This window comes from Mus caroli, chromosome 11 (assembly GCF_900094665.2).
Source record: "Mus caroli chromosome 11, CAROLI_EIJ_v1.1, whole genome shotgun sequence".
NCBI lineage: Eukaryota > Metazoa > Chordata > Mammalia > Rodentia > Muridae > Mus > Mus caroli.
In genome coordinates this window covers 16,534,125-16,558,850 of record NC_034580.1, presented here as the reverse complement: position 1 = coordinate 16,558,850, position 24,726 = coordinate 16,534,125, and the positions used below count along the sequence as shown (strand labels likewise).

Sequence of the window (24,726 nt, the reverse complement as noted above, 5' to 3'; positions counted from 1 at the left end):
TGCATATACACCTGAAGAGGGCATCATATCCCCCTATAGATGGTTGCAAGCCACCATGTGGTTGCTGGGAATTGAACTCATGACCTCTGGAAGAGCAGCCTATGCTCTTAACTGCTGAGCCATCTCTCCAGCCCCTAACAGGTACTCTGGACTCAACTCCAGGTCTTCCAAAGTCTGGACTGGAGATAGGCTGCAGCAGTCCTCTAAGCTACCCTGAGAGCCAGGCAAGCCCCCTGGTCCTTAGGACACCTGTATTTTAGGTGGTGTAGAATGTTCCTAGAGAGACAGGGCTTAAGCTGAGTGCCTGGGGAGGGCGCAGAAGGTTCTGAAAGAGCAGCATCTTTCAGTGGACTTCAGGAGGAGTCAGTGGGTTGACAGGGCACTGGGAAGCCATGATGGCTGAATCCCAGAGTAGGACTGGAGGAGCATGCTGCACAAGGAGGAGGGCTTTGCTGTTGCCAAGGAAACAACAAGGTGTTGCAGAGCCGGTTCCTACCCTGCCCTCTCACCTCCAACCAAATCCTTTTCCTGAACAATCAATCTATGCTACTGTTCAGCCATGTGATCTTGGAGACCATGAATGTGTAGGACACAGATATCACATCCCTTATTCTATGTGAAGTAAACCAGGTTCCATTCCTAACCAAAGAGCTGGTCAGAAATACGACATTAATCAGTACTGGGGTGAGTGTAGGTATTGTTCTCCCCTCGGGTCAGTACAGATACCTGCTCTCTGAGAGGCTTGCTGGCCTGGTTAAGATGTCTCCTGTCAGGGGCACACTCCTATGTGCCAAAGAAGAATAGAAAAGAGAACAGGAAACAAAGTAAGGATGAGAATCCTTCTGATGACGTAAAATGTGCCAGCAGGGGTGTGGCAAGAATGTCTGCAGTGCAGGGGTGATGTAAGGAAGGGAGTGATATGCTTGTCAGAAACATCCCGGGGTCTGAGGTGGCCACAGGGACCTTGTCCTTGAGGGTGCTCTGCAGACTGTGGGAGAAGGGTTACTTGGCAGTTCCCTGCTTGGAAGAAGGTGAACAGAAAGAAGATAAGGTCTGGGAGAGGACACGAGTTAGACTTTGCCCCAGGCTCTCTTTCTTCTACATTCACACAGTCCTGCTGATCACTGGAGGTGCAGGGTGGACCCTTGCTTCCAGCCTAGCCAGCACAAGGCTTGTGTAGTAATAAGAGATGCTCCTCTCGAGTCCTCTGAGTCCTCTGTCTGGTATTCTGAAATGGTACCCTGAGGCTTTGGAGCCTTGGGTTTGGATAGTGGGGATGAGGTGGTCAGAAGCAGCATTTGAGTGAAAGGTGAGGAGGGGGGTGAAACGTTGGGCGGATCCCTATACTCCCCATGGCCTTTTCTGATGTACACAAGCAGTCATTTCTGGGTCTTTGTACTGGGAATCTTCACATCTCTATGGTCAAATGCCCAGAGAAATAACATAAGGAGTCCTTTGTCTCATGGTTGTGGAAGGTTTGGGACCATGACGGTGGGAAAGGCATAGTGGAGTTGTGGCATGTGACAGAGGGTCCTCTAGTAACTCAGAAAGCACAGGAGGGAGGAAGTGACACCCAGATACAGCTGTCAGAGGCTGCCCCTAGTGGCCACAATGAGTTCCTGTCTCTCAAGCAAACAAACAACAGTAACAGAAAAGTTGGTGTCGTTTTTTTTTTTTTTCCTGCTTGCTTCAGTCCCTCTCTGTGCAGAAAAGTGATTTCTTCTATTTCCTGGGATGAAGTACTGCCTAATTCTAAGGTTAGATTCAGTTCTTGGATCTAATTAAGATCCTAAAACTAGATTTTCCAGACTGAGAAGATGGTTCCGATGGCAAGTGCTCTCCATGCAAGTAGAGTTGTATTCCCAGAACCTACAGAACAAAAAATCAGTATTTCAATCCTTTACCTAGCCTGAGATGATGTCTTTGGGCTCCTCCCCTCTGGGTGACTGTCCTTACACCATTCCTGCTTTCTCATCACCTCTCCCCTTCCCCCGGTCCTCACAGTGTGCCCCCCAACCTAGGCTCTGCCTCCCTCGGGAAGCTAGACCACCTATCATGGGGAAGAAGAAAACCATGAAAAGCAATGTGGCACCAAGCAGGAGGCCCTCAGACAGGCGCTGGTCAGAATCATTGTGCTTATCTAGCTGTAGGGATGATTAGATAGGAGTAAACAAAACCCACCACAGCCCAGCACAGAGAGGAGGTTAGGAGCCACGTACTCAACTACATGTCTTCCTGCCCTTTCCTGTGGGATGATGGAGGACAGGTCCCAGACCTGCCTAGCCCCTTGCCTGTAGCATACAGTGTCCAGGCCTCTCAGGTTCCTATATTCCTCAAGAGAGATATAAGCACTGGCTAAGCTCCGGGAGCTCTGTTATGAGGAAAAGTGGAGCTACTGAGCTGGCAGCTACCTTAGGCAGGTCCTAGGGAGGTCACCTGGGTGAAGGGAATGAGGTGATTTTTGTCCTTATTGAACTAGAAGAACTGCAGGAGGGCTAGGGTGGGGGCAGGAGGGAAGCGAGTGGAGTAAAGGCCAGGTGAAGGACTGGACAAGGTTGCACAGTCCACAAAGGTCATGACGAGAGCTCTGGCCTGGACTCCAGGGAAGCCAGGGGGGTTCTTAGAGCACAGGAGAAGCAGAATCTAACATTTGGTTTTCAGGCCTGGGGCTGGACCAACATGGCCTAGTAAGTTTCCAGGCTTGAAGAACTCCAGGAGGTGGAAATCTGCTGAGAGCTGCCATGCAGGGAATGGGAAGTCCACGGTGTTGCATTTCCTGGTGGAATGACTTCCTTTCACGAGTAGGGTCAGGGTAAAGATGACCCAAGAGATTTGGCTTTAAGGGAAGAGCAGTGCCACCTCACGCCACCTCCTACTCCTGGGAACACAAGCTTAGGGTTAGCTGAATAAATCAGCTAGACACATGTGACATAGACCTGAAGTCCTGGCTCTTGGCAGGCAGAGATTGGATGACTGCTGTAAACTCCAGGCTAGGCCGAGATTCAGAGTGAGCTCCAGGTTAGGTTAGCCTGGGCTACCATGTGAGCCCATGTCTAAAAAAAAGAGAAAGAAAGAAAGAAAGAAAGAAAGAAAGAAAGAAAGAAAGAAAGAAAGAGAGAATGAAGAAAGAGATGGCTGCTTGCTTTTGCAGAGGACCTGGGTTCAGTTCCCAGCACCCACGTGACAGCTCACGATCATCTGCAACTCTAGTTCTACAGGATTCGGTGCTGTCCTCTGGGCTCCTCACACACTGCACACACGTGGCACACTTGCAAACACATGAGCAAAACACTCATACAGATAACATTAAAAAACAAAGTCTTAAAGCGACCAGCATAACAAGCCTAGCACTTGAAAGGCAGAACTAGGCAAACTTGTGTTTAGGAGTTCTAGGCCAAACGTCACCCATCTTATAGAGAAGAGGGTTGGGTAGGAGGCAGATACGGAGAGAAAGTACAAAGGAGGAAAAAGAGGGAGCAGAAGAAAGCCAGGGAGGGGCAAGGCTGTGGCTGCCCAGACAGGGCTGAGCACAGAGGCTGGATCAGACCTCAGATGTCTTCCCCTGCCCCACCTCTTCCTTCTTCCCAGTGGCCACGCTGAGGGGCTGTCAGGTCAGGGGTACAGACACTAGAACCTGTTGTACTTTGCTTCTCTGTTGCTATGTGGGGAAAAAAAATCAGACCAAAAGCAATTATGGGGGAAAAGGATTTCTTTGGCTTATACTTCCAGATCGCAGTGCATCCTGGAGGGAAGCCAAGGTGGAATGGAAGGCAGAAACTGAAGCAGCCGCCACCAGAGGACGGCAGCTCACTGACTGCCTTGCTTTCCCTGGCTTTCTCAGCTTCCTTTCTTATACAGCCCAGGCCACCTACCCAAAGACAGGACAACCCACAGTGGTCTGGGCCTCCCACATCAATCAGCAATAAAAATAAAAAAGTCCTACAGACATGTTCCCAGGCCTGTCTGGCGGAGGCTTTTCCCCAAATGGAATCCCCTCTTCTTAGATATGTCAAGTTTTATGTCAAAAAGACAAAAACCCCAACCAGTGCTTTTGACCCCTTCTTAGCTCGACACAAAACCATGTCACTGTTAAACCATAACCTCTCCTTTCTTGTTTATCCCCAAGATCTTGCGCTACCATCACAACATAAAACATGATTTTAAGATCTTTAACAAATTCAGAAGTTCAAAGTCTCTTACCTGTGGGTTCCTGTAGAATCATAAACCAAGTTATTTTCCTGTTCCAAGAAGGAAGAACCAGGGCAGTTACAATCACATCAAAGTAAAACCAAATCTAATAGTGATGTAGTAGTGTGTAGCATATAGAACTCAGCCACTCACGATCCTTCAGGCTCCACGGGGCTTGGACAACCCCACTTCTCAGCCACCTCTGCCATACACAGCTTGTATGGGAGGCTCAGACTGGCTTCCCTCTACACCTGGTCATCCCCTCTGGTCCTGGCATCTCCCATATGCTGGGGTCTGTATTGCACCTGAGGCTGCACATTTACTGGTCTCTCTACAGGGACTCCAACCACGCCACCTGAGGTCAAGCCTTGGCTTCCTTCCATGGCCCTTTCAGTCCCTGGGGATTCCATTACACCCAAGGCTATGCCTTCACCAATGGCTGCTTGCTCCTAGCTTCTCACAGCTGTTCTTTATAACCCTTGATTCTGCAGCTTTCATGCAGCCAAAACCAGTTAACATTCGGGGGATTCTTACTACCAAGTGTGGCCGGCAGGTTGAGCCTCAGCCCTGGCGTCCTCTGAAGCTCGGCTTCTGTGCGCTGCTGACTCTAAGGAAATCCTCCCAGATTGTTACACCTCAAACCATGCTGGTTTCTTCTTAGTCGCAACTGATTCTTCCATCCCAGCTTACCAGAAACTATAGATCCTGAATTCAAATAGATCATATTCTACGGAGAGCCTTTAAGCGACTCTCAAATTTCCCTCAGGAACGTCCCAAGCCAGAACCCCACCGTTTTGCTCAAAGCATTCTTCATTTTTAAAAAAAATTTTTTTTTAAGATTTTTATTTATTATATGTAAGTACACTGTAGTTGTCTTCAGACACTCAAGGGCATCAGATCTCATTATGGATGGTTGTGAGCCACCATGTGGTTGCTGGGATTTGAACTCAGGACCTACAGAAGAGTAGCTGGTGCTCTGAACCGCTGAGCCATCTCTCCAGCCCTTGCTCAGCATTCTTATCTTCCAAGCTCCTAAACATCTCTTTAAATTCTGAGCACTCGATGATTTTTCCTGCCCAAAGTTCCAAACGCCACCATAATCTCCTCAAAACGGCAGAAAAAAAAAATATCTGTCAATACAACATCCCTCACCTGGTACCCATTTCTGTCCTACTTTGCTTTGCTGTTGTGATAAAATATAAACCAAAGCAACCAGGGGAAGGAAAGGCTAATTTGGCTTCCAGATCATGTTCTATGGTCCAGGGAAGCTGGAGCAAGAACTCAAGGTAGGAACTGAAGCAGCGGCCACTGGGAAACCGGAAGGCCACTTACTGGCTTGCTTCCCCTGGTTTGCCCACAGTGGGTGGGCTCTCCCACATTGATCAAGCACTCAAGGAAATGTTCCACAGACATGGCCACAGGCCAATTTGATGGAAACAATTCAAGTCATCTAGGCTTGTGTCAAGTTGACAAAACCTAACCAGCTCAGAGACTATTCCCTCTGTCTCTTCTGAGCCAGACTGAAGCCAGCCAGGGATTTCTGCTTGGTGACAAGTCCACAATATTGCCTTATGTGGCCCCTGGAAGGCGAGGCAGTGTGTTCCCAAATGTGCAGAAAGGGCCTTACAGCACACTTAGATGTCTGTTCCTGAGACAGCTGTGCTGCCTTACCTAAACCTTTCTGGACCTGGGGTTTTTCTTTTTTAAAAACGGTGAGCTTTGCCCACCCTTGTGGTTCTGCGTTTCCGGCTGGCCGCTGGGGTATCGCAGAGATGACTCTTGGGGAGGCGGTACTCAGAGGCGTTGGTCTGCATTTCTTCCTCGCCACTGGGGTGCCCGCTGGGGTGTCGGGCTCGTGGGACTCCAATAAGCTGCTCAGAGCAGGCACACACCCTGCCTCCAAAGGAACCCTAGTCCCAGCTGCTGACTGATCAGAATCCCTCCCCCATCCTGGGCCTGACCCTCTACAGAATGCAGCACCAGTGTCTCAGAGCCCAGAGCGGACGCCCAGCCGACCGGCCCCCAGACAAAGGCCCCATGATGCAGAGGACAAGCCAGAGTCTGTGTGCCAACCAAATTCAACTTCAAGTAGGCATGCAGGATGAAGGGGGGCTGACGAAGAGGAAAGAGGTGAGAGAGAGAAAGATAGGAGGATGAGGTTTCCCCTCTATCAGGACTAGTCTGGCAAGACCAAGGGTTTGGCTCCCAGTGGGTGCTGGCTCTGTGACTACATCAGCCATCCCCTCCACAGTGGGTCGGCATATGTCTGGGGCTATGGGAGGGAGATTCTCCTCGGTAGGTAGAGACGCTAGATTCGCCTCTCCCAGTGGCTTTGGTCCCTGGTGATTTCTGTTGCAGAGACTTCCTCCTGTGGCCGGCTGCCGATCCCAAGGTTTTCATGGCTCAACCTCTCCAAGTCTCCCCAAGCCTTCAGCAGGGATGGGCATGACTGAGAGGCTGAAGCACCCGCTAGTGCTGCAGGCCACACACACCCCAAAATCGGCACACTCACAGCTGTCTGGAAAACACTTGGTAGCTGTGCACACATCAGAGACTGTTCTCATCTCTGGACCCTCTCCAGACCCAACTGCAAGGGGAGCATGGATCGGGCTGACTTGCCTCAGCCTGCCAAAGTGCAGGCCACATGGCTCTGTCTTCAGCCACTCAGCTGAATCCCGAGGCAGCCTTCTCCTCTGCTTGGGTGCAGAAACGGGCCACACACTTCCCACATCTGAAAGACAAGCCTGTCGGACCGAAGGAGGGAGGGGTCTGACTCCCGAGGGTTGGGTTCCTCTCAGACTTCTCCCAGGAACACAGGCTTGTGCTAGGGGCATTGAGAGCTTCCTCAGCCTGCCACCCCTCCCCCACTTTGCCTCCAGCCTTTCTCCAGCTTGTGCTCTGCAGCCATTTCTTGTCACTGCTGAACAATAGGCCTTGCAGGCAGCTGGCAGCTTGGCCCTGCCTGGGAGGCGGGGGAAGTCTGTAGCACTATGGAGCTGAGACAGCCAGACTGGTGCAGAGAGGGCTCCCAGCTCCAGGGACAATGTCACCATGTGCTGTGTGATTCTGTCGTGCACAGGACAAGCCATCCCAGATGCCTCCAAGGGTGGCACCTTAGGGCATTCAAGAGTTTTTTCAAATTCTTTTGGTCTGCAATCCAAGACCAGCCCTCCCACTGTGATAACAAACAGGGAGAGGCCAGATAGCCAGCCTCATCTTGCTCCCAAGAAGTTACAGACCTCAAGTCACATAGCCAAAGTAAGGGAGCCTGAGAACAAACATCCAGAGCCGTCAGCCACAGAAAGTTTCTCCCTACTGGCTAACTGCTGGTCCTACTGGCTGCTCCTCTCCATACCTTAAGGTAGTGATGTGGTATGTCAGGAGGGGCACATTGCGCCCCCCCCCCCCCCGACCCGGGGAAGAGTTTCCAGGTCTCCAAACTAGAGGCAAGATATGCTGTGCTAAAAAGACTGGAGAGAAACTATAGCCTCAGCAACTCAGGTGGCCAAGACAGAAGCACTTACATGCAGGTGTTTGAGACCAGCTGGGATAACAACCGGTTTCCATACACACAAAAACAAACAAACTTATTTAGGGCTGGAGAGAAAGAGAGGAGCAGGCTTGGGGTTGGTGGCAAAGAGTCTGCTAATGAGCCAAGCTGAAGGCTACTCCTCTGAAACCATAATCAGGCTCCTTAGAGCAGAAGACCAGACCCCTTATAGGCCTGGGGCTTTCTGAAGATATCCCCTCCTACGTGGCTTAGCTGTTATCCCTGTTCCCTCCTCCCCAGCACTCGGTACACTGGGGCTCCCTGGGCACCCGAGCCAATTAATCTCTTTAGGGGTAAAGGTCCACCTTACTGAAAGCCTGTCTGCCTTGTTTGCGCCAACACTATCTTAAGGATTGTGTGGGTTGCAATATCACTTTGGCAATGTGTCTCTGTAAAGGGCCAAAGAGTCGGTACAACTGTTCCTGCTCAGCTGTGCTATGGAGTCAGACATCAGCCCTAGGGACGCACCTAAGAAAGCACGGCCATTGTCTGGGGCCACTCTACTGCTTACTAACACTGGCAGTGTGTAGTTTGTGGGGGTGTGACGTGACATCTGGAGAAGACGAACATCCCAGGGTTCCTGTTCTTCAGAACGGCAGTGTTGCAAAGAAAATCTGTGTGCAGCTCAGGTGAAGCCAGGACAGAATTTGTTCGTGCAAAGTCTGGAGCCCTGAAAGAGTTGAGGACAGGATGGGCTCTTAGGAGGAGGATGCGGAGACGGTTTCATGGACAGGCATTTGAGGTTGGCCTTGAAACGAGGCTGTTCTGCACCAGCGCGTGGGAGCAAGGGCAGAGGCAGGGTGCTGGTGTGTGCCCGAGAGGGAGCTGTGCAGATGAGGAGCAGGAGCCCCGGAGCAAGCCTTCTCATTCTGTAGTGTGACCTGCCGACCCTGCCTCTGACTTCCCTACCCTGTTTTTCTGTTTTTAAAGATAGGGACCCTCATGTGTCCAGGGTAGAGCTCAAACCTCTCAACCTTCCCACCATTCCCCGATGCCTGCCCCTTCTCAGTGTAGACATAGCTATGGTCCTGCCAATGGTTTCAAGGGGCTTTAGGGGCTAAGGCTGATCTTGTCTTTGTAAACCTGGAGGCTTAAATGCTTATCAAAGTTACAACACTAATCAATAGCAAATGCTCATTATGTTGGATATGAATGGGAGACCCTGGTTCCCAGCTGCCTTGAGAGGTACCCACTGGACCTCCGGATCATCTGCCCTGTGGAACTTTGCCAGGCCTTCCATGGCAAAGGAACCAACCCAGGAAGCCTCAACAAGAGAAGCTAGAAGTTCAAGGTCAGCACAGTAGCAGCTTGTTCCACCGAAGGCTTTAAGGCAGGCTTCCTTGCTGGCCATCTCCGTTGTACCTTGACCTGTGGAAATGCTGTCCTCCCCTCTGCACTTGTTTCCATATGGCCTCTCCATGCCTGCATGGCTCATCTCGCTTAGCTAAAGACTGTTACTTAAGGAGTCACATTCTGGGGTACTGGAATCCTCCACGTTCCAAAGCAGATTTAACGGAGGACGTATTTTCCATTCTCTCATCTCCACCTCTATAGCTTCACAGGCGAGTTGTCACGGAGTGCCTGGACATCCCCACCCCAATTAGTCCCCGAAGATGGTAGGGTGGTCCTGACTGGCACGAACACGTGGTACCGAAGCCACAAGGACAAGATTGGTGACACACTGACACAAGAGGCAGTTGAGGACGAGAGGGTCTAAGTCAAGAGACGTAGAGACGGGGAGGTGTGAGAGGACAAAAAGGCTAAACTGAGGGGCAGGCTTACTGCATGGCAGCTGAGCTAAACCTGAGTGGGCCCAAATGGCTGACTGGAGAAGGCCAGGTCCTATGGAAAATGGCCAGTGGAGAGGCACACTACTATTGGACAACAAATTCTGGAAGCCCTAGGATTTCAACTAAAGCCCAACAGAGGCAGGGGCTACCACAGTTGTGATGGGGGGGGGGGGGGGGGGGGGGGGGGCGTCATCTCAGGTTAGTAAGTGGTAAAAGCTCTGGGAAAATCCTGGTAAAAATGATGTGTGGAGAGAGCTCTGTCAGAGAAGGAAAAGGAAGCCAAGGGCTGGAGAAGGCTGGGAGAGCAGGAGGGATGGTGGTTTCAGAGACTAAGGAGGCTGAGGATGCCCAAGGACTAGCATGGGCAGAGCATACTGCACCCACCTTAATGGGACCGGTCATGACACGAGCTGGCGGTACTCTAGTCATAAGAAAACTGTGAGCATGTTTCATCTTTTAACTGTTTATTGTATAATATAAAACTACAAAAGACTGCTCATTTCCATGTACATTTAATCTGTCCAATTGTTTAGAATACAGCCTGAATGAATCTATATTGAACACAGCCCTCTGGGTTCTGATGTGACGTCTGTAATATTGCATAGAAAAGGCACAGCTCTCAGGTCTGTGGGGAAAGGTCACACCTCCTTCCTCAAAACCCACGCACCGACACGTCCCCATGTACACTGTCACCACTTTAGCTGTACATATGGATTACTCTTCTCTCCCAAATTCCCCAAAAGAAGTCTAAAATCTACACTGGCTTTGTTTGCAAGAGCATTTGATCCTGGCCAAGAGCCATGTAGAGTCACCCTTGGAAGCACTGGAGACAGTTGCACACGGGCGGATGCACACCCTGCTGGCATCCAGGGGCCGGGCAGCAACAAGAACCAATCACTTACAGCTAGGGCAAGTCAAATATGCTCTTTCTGCTATTTTCAGAAATGTAAAAAGGTTCAATCTGTAAGAGCAAGGTTTCACAATTAAGACAATTCAGAGAGTAGAGTAGCGATTGCTGCACAAGCAGTCTTTGTGTCTGTCATTTAAGAAGGCTGCCCTTGCAGTGTTCATAATTCACTGTTTACTGCAAAGGTGGTAAGAAATTTAGGCTTTAAAAATGATCCGTGAGTTGATACTTTGGCTCTTTGGAGCTTACGTCGTAAAGAAATTTTCCTTGATTGACCTCAGGATGGTTGGGGCTATGGCGATAGAAAGCTCAATTGCTAAAGACACTGGAGTGGTGTAGGAGTCTGTGGCCATTTCTCACCCTTTGGTATGAAGGTGGGTGCCTGTGTGTTGCCCTTCCATCATCAAGAGAAAGTGCTACTAAGAAAACTTTAAAAAATTATCAACTCTTTTATGCTTGATTTTCTTAAAAATTTGGAGGTATTAAAACATTCCTCATCCATACCTTTTTGCATATTTTAAATAGACCCATATTGGAGATGAGAGTTAAAAATGAATGTGGACTGTATCTGATGAAGAGACAGGTGGGGGCTGGCTTGGCTCCCCCTTTTAATACATACAGATCTACATCCCTACAAGAAATACATTCCTACCATACATTCTGCACCATACCACCAGGATGTTATTAGAGTGCCACAGTAAAATAAATATATTTACACAGGAAAAAAAAAGAATAAATAACTTATGGGGTAAACCATCCCTTTAAGTCCCTCAGGATTCTGCTCTCACCTTGTCACGTCATTGCACGTCATTGTCAACAAGCTCGTCAGGCCCAGGCACCCCAGGCTGTCTGCCTGGCTCAGATGCCACAAGACTGTCTTTGTGAAGGTGAGCCGCTACTGCCAGGAAACGTCTAGAAGCACATTCCCCCACTCAAACTGGGACTGGGAGCTCTCACTCTGGTTCCAAACTCTTCCCTGTTGGGACATCGCTTAGTATAAACAGGACACAAAGACAGTCTTAACTCTTGGTGGGCTTGTTCTTCCTGAAAACAGGGCCGTTAGCTTCCCATGAATGTTTCAGGAGTTAGCACTCTGCCTGCCGGTGTTGGGGGTGGGTGTTTTGATTTTGAAGCCCAGCCTTACAAATGCACTAGAGTTGGAGAACCAAGTTTGGGCAATGCTTCTCTGTGCTTATTTGAACTGTTGCCCAACATATGGGATTGTTTAAACACATGATTTGCTAATCCAACAAAAGTACAGTTGTTCTAAGTTACTGTAAATCAGTTTTTGACAATGGCAATCAACTGCTTTGTGCCATTTTTTGCTGGGAATAATCAACACTACTGTATATGCACATGTATGCAGATGTGTGTGGCATGTGGCCAGTTCACAGGATCCTCCAGTTCTAAAACACACAGAGTACGGGCAGACCTGCTCTCTATAAGACAGACAAGTTCTTAAGATGGACAGGCACAGAGACACTTGCAAGTGTGCACGACAACCTCCCCTACATGTGGTCCCTGCCCTACAAGAAAGGAGACACACGCGTGAAGGGGTCGGTGAAAGGCTGGAGGTGCCTGTGGGAGCACGGCTGGATCAGCTTCCCGCTGCTCCAGAGCTGACAATCAGCCTGTCAGACACATTCCAGTGAAGAAAAGGTAAAAAGGTGTTAGTCACACCATCCACAAATCCTCTGCTTGGATGAGCAGTTCCTTCATCACAAATGCATTTGCTTGCCATGTGCATTATAAAAATAAATCTATTTATGGCTTGTTTTAAAGTGCCATTTATAAAATTTATCTTTTTAATTGGCCAGAAAGGCCCATTTTATCCATGGCAAGAAGTGAGCAGAATTGGTTGGTGACTGTATATTGACAAATGACCAACAAAGACAACCAAAAACAAAAACAAAATCCCATAATTTAAGTTTTTTTAAATAAATATAAAAGTTATTTCTAAAGAAGCCATATAGGTTGTAACCTGCACTCAACAGCTCAAATACCACACTGCAAGAGCGAGCCATGAAACAGAAAGGTGGATTCAGCAACAGGCCTGATACACTAAAACAAACAACTGCATCTCACGAGTGCACGTGTTGGGGGATCACTAAAGAAAGAGCTGCTGGAGGGGCCAGCACATGGGGGTAGGGGAAGGCCAGAGACGTGCATAGAAATTCCTCTCTATGTATTTGGGAATAACAGCTTTGTAAAGTGTAGTTAAATTAGCAGTTAATTAAGGAAAGCAACCAGATTGGACACCATGACATAAGGCGGTGGACTGTGGCTCTAGTCACAGATGTCAGGAGAGAGAGCGCGTCCCGGCTGGCGGAGGTGCGTAGAGCTAGCTCACTGTGCTGATCAGAAAGATGCCATTTGCAGCTCTTAGCAACAGAGGGAACAAAAGCTCCAGGGAAAGGACATGGGAGAGGCAGCTCAGCAGCGCGATGGATGCCTTCTAGGGAGACCTAAGTACTGAAGTAGGGCTCACCTCCGGCAAAAGGACATGGGAGAGGCAGCTCAGCAGCGCGATGGATGCCTTCTAGGGAGGCCTAAGTACTGAAGTAGGGCTCACCTCCAGCAAAAGGACAGTTGCTTGTTGTAAAATTTTGTTGTGTAAAATTGTGGTCTCATCATAAAAGCTATGCCAAAAGACAAAGACTGGGGTTTTCATTTTAAAAAAATTAAAATAAAAACAATTAAAATAGCAACTTGGCATAAATACAGTTTTGTTTTCTTTTTTATCCCCCTGTTCCCCCTCCCTCCCCACCCCCACCTTGAGACAGGGTTTTCTCACTGTATAGTTCTGGCTGGACTGGAACTCACAAAAATCCACCTGCCCCTGCCTCCCAAATGCTGGAATTACAGGGGTGTGCCACCACACCCTGCTGAGTCCACTCTTAAATAAGATGATGCAGCCTCTCTGTTCAAAAGAGGGAGCTAAGGAGCCTGCCACATCAACTCCACCCTCCCTACCCCAAGAAACACAGCCATATCCCCGCCAACTGCTTAATGCAAGTTTGATGAGCAGACAGGGCTCTGGCTTTGGAAGTCACAGTGCTGGCGGGTGACCGTGCCAGGGGCTGGTGCTTGTGAAATTTGGGTGTCAGATCACCTGGCCCTTTATGAAAGCGCTGTGTGTATTTGCATTGGGGACATCAACTGCAGACTGACGTGGTCCAGTTCTCTCTTGCACCACACACATATAAAACATTACAAGTCCTATAAAAGTACAAGGGCAACTTGTACATCTCATGTTTGCAGGAACTATGTGAGCAAATCCTATCAAAATAGCTATTTCATAGGTATAAACAGCATTTGTGTTTAGAAAAACAATATCATAAACTGCAGAATCTGTACAAAAATATAAAATAAATTTGGGCAGCAGTTTTCTAAACAGCCATGTAAATGCAACACTTACGAGTAGTTAATGCCTCTAAAAAGGCTGAATTGCCAAGTCAACTTACACAGGGCAAAACGCCAGAAAAGGTACTGAGATTATCCAAATAATATAGATATATATTCTTTTTTTTTTACCTCTTGCAATAAAACTTATAGAAAAAATAGACAAATATGCACATGCAATTTACAGCTTTTCCAACTTAATCCTTGTGCTTCACTTGAACTGTTCATGTTCACCTTTCAACATTAGCAACACAGTCTTCAAATGTCTTCTCTCCTACGCCAGGGCAGCAGGGCTCTGAGGAACCCACTCAGAAGAGTGTGTTAAAAGTGGGCATACTCGAATGAAGGCACTCCAACTCTGCTTGAAGAAAATACTAGTGTGATCCTTTTGTAAAATTTTCTTTTTCTCTGAAAAAGGCAAGCAAGGGTCCATGCACAGTGCGGAGAAACTGTCGGGGCTGCAAGGGTGCAGGGCCTGGCTGGGCGCAGTCACGTGGGCCCAGGTCTCAGGAGCCAACAAGCACCTCCATGATGTGGTCCAGCTCCGTGAGATCCATTTTGAAAGGCTGACTTGGGGCAACAGGCTGATTGCTATAAGGAGCCAGGGTCTTGAGGAGGTCATCAGCTGACACAGGGGCCATCTTTGAGGCTGTCCCCGATGCAGATGTGCAGGGGTCAAAATCGTACATGGATGTATCAATGTCAGCAAACAAGATGTCATCCAGGGTCAAGTCTGTCAGGAAACCCGTGGACGTTGTTATTTCAAAATTCCCAGGCAGAGAGTCCATGAATCTTGAGTCATCTGTGCGGCCTTCCTCGGGCCCCTCAGGTTTCTGGACACTGGACTCACCGGAGGTTCCTTTCGAGCCCTCAGAGGCTGCTGTGTGGGCAGCCTCTGTGGAGGTAGATGTGGGACAGAGCTCCTCGATCTCATCCAAGGCGGAGGAGAAGCTGTCCTTCTCTGCTGGGAGAGCTGGAGAAGAGAGTCTAGTGGGAGCTGCAGGGTGCATAGCCTGCAAAGTGCAAAAAGTGTCATCGTCGTCCTCGAGCAGGGAGGCAGGGGTGAGGCAGGCCTCCAAGGGTGTAGTGCTTCCGAGGTCACAGGGGTGAGGAGCAGGAGGCGGGGCCTCCTGGTAGCTGTCGCTCAGTGAGTTGCTCGGCTGGGAAGAGGGGGTGAATGCAGGCCTCAGGCTGCCTTCCTGCTTGAGTTCCTCCTGGATCCGCCTCAACATGTTGTTAATTAAGACAGTCTTCTGCAAGCTAGGCTCTGTCAGAGGCCTGTGGTTATACAGTTTCATAAGGGAAATGTTGAAGATAGTCTGGCGCTGTAAGGTGTAAGACACCCTGGATGGACCGTCGGAGGGGGACACGATTTTGCCTTCCAGCCCATCTTCATGCTCATCAAACTTCCGTTTTCCTCCTTTACCCAACATATATCTACAAAGGAGAAAGACAGAAAGTAGCATGAATCACATGAAGGCAAATTTCCACCATGAAGATGCTGACTTAGGTTAGGGAGAGGAGCAGCAGGTGGCGTTAGTCAGGAAGACCCTGTCCACAGAGAAGTAGGATGTCCACCCTTGCATGCCTGCAGAGCAATTTTTATCACTAGGTAATCCTGGCCAATGTACTGTGTGAGTTAAGTGTACAACACAACTCAGAGAAGTTAGGAGTTACCATGGAAACCATGATTTTTACTTTCTCAGCTCATGCGTTTGCATGCCTAACATTATCACACGGGTTCAATTTCCCTCCCCCAAATGGGTTTATTTTTAAAGCTTAAGAACATACAATGCATGACCTCAACAGACAGAGGTATTATAAATTACAGCTTGAACACAACTCAAGTCAGCGAAAGCATCAAGTTAGCGAAGGAGAACACACACAATTCTGGTAGAACCGGGTGTACTCTCAAAATGCTTCTTCCTTCCTCACGTGCACAAAGCCTTCTTGCCTGTCGGGTATCCACAGAGACTGAGCTGCCACTGCCTTTCAAGTGGTTCCTGGCCTGGGGTTCTGCTTGGCTTAGTTTCCCAGCCTCAGCTGTGATTGGATAAACTGCTTCAGGACGAAAGGAACCTGCTCTGATTGTAGGCTCTGCTACCGGGGCACCAGACACATGTCATAACAAACACCTACTATGACCTCAGAGATGCCTGGGTATTTGAAAGACATAAGGGACTCTATCCCAGACCCTGAGAAATGTGATGAGGTCCCTTTGTGAGAACTGCTGTCTGTCTTTCCGGATGGAGGTCTCTTTCAGAACAGCAATCCTCCCTAGCCTCCACAGTTACTGTCCCCGTTTCGGAACTTCTGCTATGAAAACCTCTCAGAACCAGCCTTTGTCTCATGATTTCTTGGTTTTCTTCTTCTTCTTCTTCTTCTTCTTCTTCTTCTTCTTCTTCTTCTTCTTCTTCTTCTTCTTCTTCTTCTTCCTTCTTCTTCTTTTTTTTTTTTTATTTCTAGGCAGGCTTTCAATATGAATATTTGGGTTGAGTTTGTTAATGGAACCTACCAGGTGTTGGGTTTACAGCCACTCACCACCACACCCAACCAGGTTAGCCTGCTGTCTAACCACTCAGTCAGGAAAGCTTTCCTCGCCCAGTGTGGTTCTCAGTAAGCCAGGCCCACTGCTAGCCCACTCACCCTAAGTCCAGCCCTCTCCAAAGGTGCTGGGCAGTCTTGTTTCTTACAGCAGCACCTCTGCAACCCTCACGAATGCCCAGTCCACATCTACAGACCACAGGAACTCCCTCCTGTGGTTCACAAGCCTTTTGAATTTCAAATCTGAGCCTAAAGGGAGGCCAACACAACGAATACACTTCACAGAAGTTTCTTTTAATACCCTGTTTAAAGGGGGGCCATGTTGTCCACCCCATAAAGCAGCCAGATTCTGGCACACAATCCCATAAAGGATGTCTGACTTCCGATGGGAGAAATGAAGACAGCTGCAGCCTATCCATGCCAGTATCGGTTTGAGATCTGTTAATGCTTATAAAGAATGTGGAATTACTTGTATGGAACCATTTCCCCTCATTTCATAAGCATCAACAAGATGGGTTATCATCGTTAGGACCAGAGATGTACTACCATAGTAGTTTTTCAATAATACACTGCTTTTGAAAATTCTTTTAAATTAATTTGTTAAGCTGGGCAAAGTGGCACATGCTTTGATCTCAGCACTCAGCAAGTCAGAAGTTGGCAGATATGTGCATTCCAGGACAGACAGGGCTCCTTGGAGAGATCCTGAGCTGGGTTTGTGCATGTGTGTGCATGCGCATGTACATATGGAAGGTCGGGGGCAACTTGATACAGTTAGTTCTATCTTCCCTCCATGGGTCAGTGAGCCATAGAGGTTCTCTCAGCAAGTACTCCTGAGCCATCTTGATGGCCTAATAACATATTTCTTTAGAGATAACTGCTACTTCCATAGTGGTCACACCTAGGGGCTGGAGAGATGACTCAGGGTTCAGAGCACTTGCTATTGCTGAGATTCAGGGTTCAGTCCCTAGCACTTCCATCGTGACACACATCTATCTGGCATTCAGCAGAATTCCAACAGCTGACAGCATCTGTGGAGAGAATTCCTGACTTCAACATGAGCAGCACCTAACTTCAATTAGAATGACCCACCTGGTCTGAGCTGCATGCTCACCCTGGTGCTTTAGGAAAACCTGTGGACATCTGTAATGCTGCCTTGAACAGGAGGTGAAGGGCCCTGTGAGTAAGTCCTGAGAATAGGACTAGGTAAACAAGTTGAATATTGGGTGTTTTTCAAGTATATAAATAAGGACCTCTGATGGAGTATGTCTCAAAACAGGCTTTCTTTCTTTTTTTTTTTTTTCTGTTTTGTACTGAAGCAAACAAAATTGGCTCCATGCACCCAATGCAATTGCAAAATGTACACAATCTAGCTAAGTCACATAGAAAAATAAAAATGCAACAAAATCAAGGCAAAGAATGCCAAAGGTAGCAGCATTGCCATTTGCCTTCAGCTCCGCAGTGACGGGCAGCACCTCTCACTCAGAGGGCTTTGTATAACCCCAATCTCCTTAAGCAAGACATAATGTAAAGACCCTTCAAGAACGAAACAGCACAGCAAACACCCCTTCTGGTGGATCTGAGCCTGGCTCAGGACTGACTGGGTCAGGGTGGCCAGCTCCGCGGAAGCCTCTTTTTCCTCAGACACTCTGAAAAAATAACAATGCTCTTTAAGCACTGTCAGAGAGGCACGTGACCTTTCCAAAGGCCTCAAAGGAGGGCAGACTGCAGAAGCAGTATCAGGAGCTCATTAAGGGATTCCTGGGAAGGTTACCCTCTGGAGTGGAAGGGCTCCAGAGTCAGGGCCCTCTAAACAAGCACTGGTATTAGCTTGCTTCCTGGGCTACCTGGGCTTTGGAGCTCCCTTACACGCCTCCTCAGCTTTCAAAGAAGGAAGTCTTCTTTCCAGACAAAACCCCAAAGATATTCCCAGGGCTCAGGGCTGGGCTGGAGACACCTCACACAGGGAAATCAGATGGGTGACTCCTTCCTTACATCTCCTGTTACCCAAGCCTAAAAACTACCAACAACTGCTTTTCTATTGAACATCCATTGGCTCTTACGATAAGATCTGAGATCAAATATGGTCTCTTCCAAATTGTTAGGAACAAAATCCTGACATTCTAGACTCAAATTGAGGTCTGGGTTCAAACTTAGCCTCACTCATGCTGGGCATATGCCCAGACACTGAGCCTAGTCAGTACTCTGCGAAACTGATCCAGTCAATACTAACTGTAGCAAACTAAAATCTGAAAGAAAAGAACACAAACAAAAACGATCCCTGTGTGTGCCAGACATGGCCTCCAGTTTACTGCTTCTCATCAGGAAAGGACCCTAAGGCCCCAAAGCTACATTCTGTTTAATCCTAGCACCAGGAAGGCAGAAGCAGGTGGCTCTAGACCATCACAACAACCACAACCACAACAGCAGCAGCAGCAGCAGCAGCAGCAGCAGCAGCAGAGAGATGATATTTTTTCTAGGCTGATGCCCCAAAGTAATAAGTGTCAGCACAACTTTCCTCCAGAGCGTCAGAAAACGTTTAACCTGCTGCCCATGGTTCCACCATTCCAGGTCCTGAGTAACTAACACCTCAGGAAATGTGAGAGGACTGCAGCTTGAGTGCTAGGCAGAGACCAGGCTTGGCAGCCCTGTTTGCACGACTGTCAACTACCTCCAGACTGGAAGGCCCCTAAAGGCACAACACTGTCTTGTTCACCTCAGCACTCTCCGTTTAGGGACCCTCCCTGACACCAAAATGGTCCTCAATAAATGAACAGTAAGTGGAACAAATGAAGAGACAGAGGGCCAGGATGGAAGTGTGAAGCAGAAGCGGAGAGCTCTGTATGTGGATACGGTCCTGACTGGAGGGCAGGAGAGGGAGAGCGAGCTCTAGCCTGGAGACACCGCCTGTGAGCCCTCGCATTGACCTCACTCTCCCACTTAGGTGAGGACCAGCCTCAGCTGGGGGCCTGTTAAAGCACAGATGCGGGGCTCTAGGAATCTGTATTTCTGAAGTTTCCAGGGGATGCTAGACTGAGGACCTCAGAATCATGATTTCCTCTGGTCTTTGTCAGGCCATCTTACACTAAGCCTGAGCACACTGTACTGTACTCGCTGTCCTGACAATGAAGGCCCCCCATTTTTCTGTTTCTAAGTGAGAAGAGTAAAAAAAAAAACAGAACAAAACAAACAAAACAAAAAAACCCAAAAAACAAAACAACAACAACAACAAAACCCCAATTGAGTAGCATTTTATGACTACAACTGACAAGTGACCATCTGAGCTGGCCTGCTGACTCCTACACTAGCCATGGTGCACACATACTTTACGACAGCCCAATCTCAGCCCGAGAGACAAGGCTCAGCTTGCGGTCACGGGGGCTATGGGGTCTCGAGGTGACTCTTGTGACCCTTAGTGACTAGCTGAAATGCCTCATGCCCCATGCCCAAGGTCTGAAGATTACTACAAGTTATACCTGTGCACAACTTCATTGTTTTAACAATGTCTGTCTTTATTTTTAAGGCATTTAAACTCCCCTCCCCATGTAATTAGAATTTAAAAGTTACCTATAATTCTTTTCCAGCTATTAAAATATGATATCTTCCATTTTTTTTAAAAATCACTGTCCTTTTAGTGTTATATGGACTGTCAAAATTAAACACCTATAATCTTCATGGAACAAATAGAAAAATCTTCTCTTACAAGCAACCATTTCTGTTATCTCACCACCAACAAAATCACTGCTTTTACTGCAGACTTTTAGCACACAGCCCAGGATAGACTGACTGCACGGTGGGAGCCTTCTCCTGCCCATGAAGACTGGCAGGCTCTGTGCACGCACGTCAGAAAGAGATGTAAATAAAGTCTGTTTTAACACATCCATCCCGAACAACAGTCATTAGACCCGACAGAAGAAACACAAAAATTCCTTTACTTCTTACTCAGATGGGGTCAAAATTGACAACTGAGCACTAATTCCAAGGAAAGGAGATGACATCTTGTACAGGTATCCTCTTTGGACAAGAGGTAACAAATCTCATATCCAATTAAAGCTCAAAGAATAGCTGAGAGTGAGCAGAGGCACCTGGTAATCAGACGCAGGATGGGCGGCAATGCTGCAGGACAAATGTGTACGTGCTTAGCATCTGGGATGGAGTGCAGTCAACAGTCACTGTGAGACACCCCAAGGTTCACTGATGGGTGTCTGGTACACATTTCCTCTTGGACTTAGAAACTCAGTTTGCATTTTCCAGAGGGTATAGCACAATTAAGTGACATGTTTTCTCTTCTTTAATTTAATTAAATTAAAAAAGATTTAATTTTAATTTATGTGTATGGGTATTTTGCCTATATGTATGTCTGTGAACCACTTGCTCAACTGGTGCCCAAAGAAACTAAAAACAGGTGTCAGGTCTCCTGGAACTGGAGTTAACCGACAGCTGTGAGCTGCCATGCTAAGAACCAAACCCAGGTACCTTGGAAGAAAACTAGAGCTTTTAACCCTGGAACCATCTCTCCAGCCCCAACACACGATTTTTCAAAAGTCAATTACAGTGCCAAAGCAATCTATGAAGCCTTCAGGTGGGCCAAAGAAGTGATAGGAGGAGCACTGGGATGTAGCTCTTGAGGGATGACCGTATACTCTGACACAAACCTTGTTTTCCTGTACAGATCCAGTGTGACCCGCAGGCTGCTGAGAGACCACCAGCAATGCTGATCCCACACCAGGCCTCTACACCAACTTACTACTTTTTATTATTTTTATGGATATTTTGCTTGCATGTATGTCTGTGCACCATATGCCTGCCAGATGCCCAAGGACACCCAGAAGAGGACCCAGATCCCTTGGAACTAGCATTATGAATGGTTGTAAGCCATCATGTGGGTGCTAGGAACTGAACCCAGGTCCTCTGGGAGAGTACCCAATGTTCTTAACCTCTGAGCCATCTCTCCATCCACACCCACCCCAATGTACTACTTTTGAAGAAAAAAGGAGCCAAGAGGGAAGAGAAGGCTCCCAAGAGAACACCAGAGATTTCTCATCTGCATCTGGTGCTGCCAGAGGCCTAGGTTCTTGACTTGTAACAGTTTCCCTTGAGTGAGTAGCAGGGGAAAGCACGTTCCTAACTCAATCAACTGTGTGGTAGAATTCAGTCTCAGAGACAGACCGGGAGGGGCAGTAAAAGCCCAATAAGGGAAAATTCCTTCTGGCAAGTGAATATAACCTCCAGCTGAATAGAGACCTATTATCCCAGTTGTGCCTAGCCAATCACCTAGTCCTGGGACCACCTCTAGGAAAGTCAGCTCATACCTTTAATCCTAGCACTGGGCAGGCAGATCTCTATGAGTTCAAGGCCAGCCTGGTCTACATAGGGAGTTCCTAGCTGGTCAGGGTTAACTACATGGTGAGAGCCTGTCTCAAACAGCCAAAAAGATAGGTAGAAGACTCTCTTTCTTTTAACAAGATACTGTACTCTTCTTTGTCATTCCTGCCCTCAGCCTAGTCCGTCCTGGCCACCATGAGATCACTGGGTCTGCTGCCATTTCTGAGGCCCAAGGCACAAAGACACTCTTCCTCTTCTCTCCCTCCCTCTCTCTCAGATGCTGGTCAGAACCTAAGGATGCTCTTGCCTGATACCTGGGCTTCCTCATTCTTCCTAAAGCCTTCCTCCCTGCCTCTTGGCTCCTTGCTCTCCGTGTATCTGACCTCCACGAGGCGAGGCAGCTTTGTCCCTTCTCTCCTTTCCCCTCCTGTGGGTAGCTGTCAATGACCCCACCCTGGGGGTTTTCTTTTAAACTCTAGCTGAACTCATTCTCACATTCTTTTATTAGTGAGAGTAAGACCCCTCCCAGGGGCAACCCCAGTTGCACTTTATCAACAGTGGCTAAAGTGGGGCTGGAGAGAAATTGTGCAGAAACAATTTCTGAAATGGAATTTTCTCTGTTCCTTATCTTCACTCACCTTTGGTATCCTGCTTTTGAAGTGAGCTTCTGTCCTCGACAGAACACTAGCCTGGCCTTCCCTGCAGTATGGCAGTGAGGAAAAACCCCATCTTGCGTTAATGGGAAACCATACTGGCTCAGATAGCTTTCCACAAGTAACACACCACGCCCAGAAGAACACACCACACTAAGAAACCTGCTCATGGCTAAGCTTTTAAAGCCCAACTTCCCCTCAAGGCACAAGAAAGAGACCAGAAAGACTGAACTGCTAGGGAAGTGGTGGTCAGGGATGCTGGCACAATCCTAAGGGAAGCTACAAGAAACAGAGCAGCCTCCTTGTCCTGGGCTGCAGCCAGGCAGGAAGTTACATGATGGGGGCAGGGGCTGGGGTTGGGGGTGGCATCAGGCAATCTTCAGACACCAGTGGCAGTCCCTGGCCCAGGGGAGCAACAGTCCGACAGGGCGAGAGGCTCTGACACTTACAAACAGGGAAAGACAACAGCACCCCACCCCTTTCCACCCATGCTAGTGACACACCGTGAGGCCGTCGGGATCTGGAAGGTCTTATTTTTAAGCTAAAGCCTTCCCAGGGTTTCCGAGGTCTCTGCAGTAACATCCATGCTAATTGGTAAGTAAGACAAAGCCTCCCTAACAAATCAGCACAGTAATTACAAAGCCACTCTCCAGATCAGGCAGTCCCCGTGCTCACGCTGCCTGCTGTAACCTGACACCCACCCGTGGCTCCACTCAGTCAGGCCCGAGGGCCAACCCTGCCCACCCAGCCAGCTGCAAACTCTCTGCCCCTCCAGAGGGCCACCATAGGCCAGGATACAAGTTGAAGTGGCCAGGATACCAGGCTCTGTGCTTATGACACAACTTTACCATGTGGGGTTGTTTTCTAATGTCTACAATTAACAAATTTTATCATTCCTCTTAGGATTTTCACTATCAGCTAAATTGGATACAATTTCTAATGCTGGCTTATCAAACATAATCGTTTCACGTGAAAACAAATGGAATTTTAACAGGCGACAACCAATTACACTGAGTAAACAAGAGTCAACTTCTAGAAGTGAATGTTTCTTTAGAATAACGAAAAGAGAGATAAGGAAGAATAAAGTATGTCTTAATTGTAAAAATCTGAAAAGCAAAAATGGCTTTTAAAGCATGTCAGCAGTGGGATGTGTTTCTAATAGCCACTTGCTGGCTTTCTGTCCCCTGGAAATTTTAGGTTGCAACCCCAGTGAATTGAGGATATCAGCCATCTTCTAAGGCTAACGATGGAACTGCTAACAAGTCCTCTATTTCACCCCAGAATTCTGGCTTAAGGCAATGTCTAAACTTACAGTTTCACAGATACAACATGATTTGAGGCCTCAATTTGGCTAGAAAATACACCAGAATGGTCATGTAGATAAAACAAAATCAACAGAGCGCTGGTTCCTTTAGAGCTGGGTGATGAGCACTCACTCTGACTTCTGAGTCCGTCTGGAATTTTCCATAAAAGTTAAACAATACATCACTATATATTAAAAAAAAATATCAAAAACAAACAAAAAATCCTCTACACGTAAAAAGCAAATGAAATATGCACAGCAAATTTCTTACATGAGAATTACACTAACTCTATAAGCATGTTTACACAGATGAATGAGTGTTTTATGTAAACAAGCATGCCCAATGCAAAGTGGAATCCTATAAACATCAACAGCACCACATCTACCACAAGGGGGCGCCACAGAGCAGCAAGGGATCTTCCAACTCCATGTCAGTTCCTACCTACAGAGTTCTCAAAGTATTTACATTTCCAAATTCCATCTTCTATTCAGGTGTTCACATGGCAATGCTGAATGCTAGAAGCCTTACCAAGCTCCAACTAAATGATATAATGTTATGGTACAACCTTTTATTGCTTGTATGTAAGTAACACCATGGTTAGGATCCCTGGAGGATTTACTGAAGAGAGAACACACACAAAACCAAGCACAAATCCAAGTCATGAAATGTGGACTCAGAGGAGGCAACAGTTCAGACCCAGATCTCCAGTGGGGTTCTGAGATTGAGCTCTAACCACACAACCAACCTTCCACATTTACAACCAAGAATTTTACTAGTATAGTCACTTTCAATAATCCTATTGCATCTTAATAACAGTAAATTACTTCCACACTGAACAATCCTTCAGGCAATTATTGGAGGAAATCCTTCATCAGGAACATGGAGGAGAAGCCATTTCATTGTAAACTGTAACACAGGTTGAACCTCAGGGATACATTGAAGCACGTTACTTTGAAACAGTTGGGATTCTCTCTGGTCAGATCACTCACTCAGGTTATAGGATGCCTGCTCAGTCATAACGCTTCTAACACATGAACTAGTTGCCTTTTTTTTCCGTTTGAAAGCC

At 47.7% G+C, this 24,726-nt stretch overlaps 1 protein-coding gene across 5 annotated transcripts in view; it reads right to left on the bottom strand.

Moving 5' to 3' along the window:
- Window positions 1-9,996: 9,996 nt before the first annotated feature.
- Window positions 9,997-24,726, bottom strand: part of Sertad2 (SERTA domain containing 2) — a 106,775-nt gene continuing 92,045 nt past the window's right edge. For 3 of the 5 annotated variants that reach the window (XM_029483675.1, XM_029483676.1, XM_021176434.2), the window contains exon 2: window positions 13,249-15,274. In XM_029483675.1, the coding sequence (XP_029339535.1) occupies window positions 14,344-15,270 (927 nt within the window). In that variant the 5' untranslated portion in view covers window positions 15,271-15,274 and the 3' untranslated portion in view covers window positions 13,249-14,343. Of the gene's footprint in view, window positions 15,275-15,723; window positions 15,918-24,726 lie in introns of those variants that run through there. The other 2 variants (XM_021176435.2, XM_021176433.2) reach the window with 2 other exon arrangements.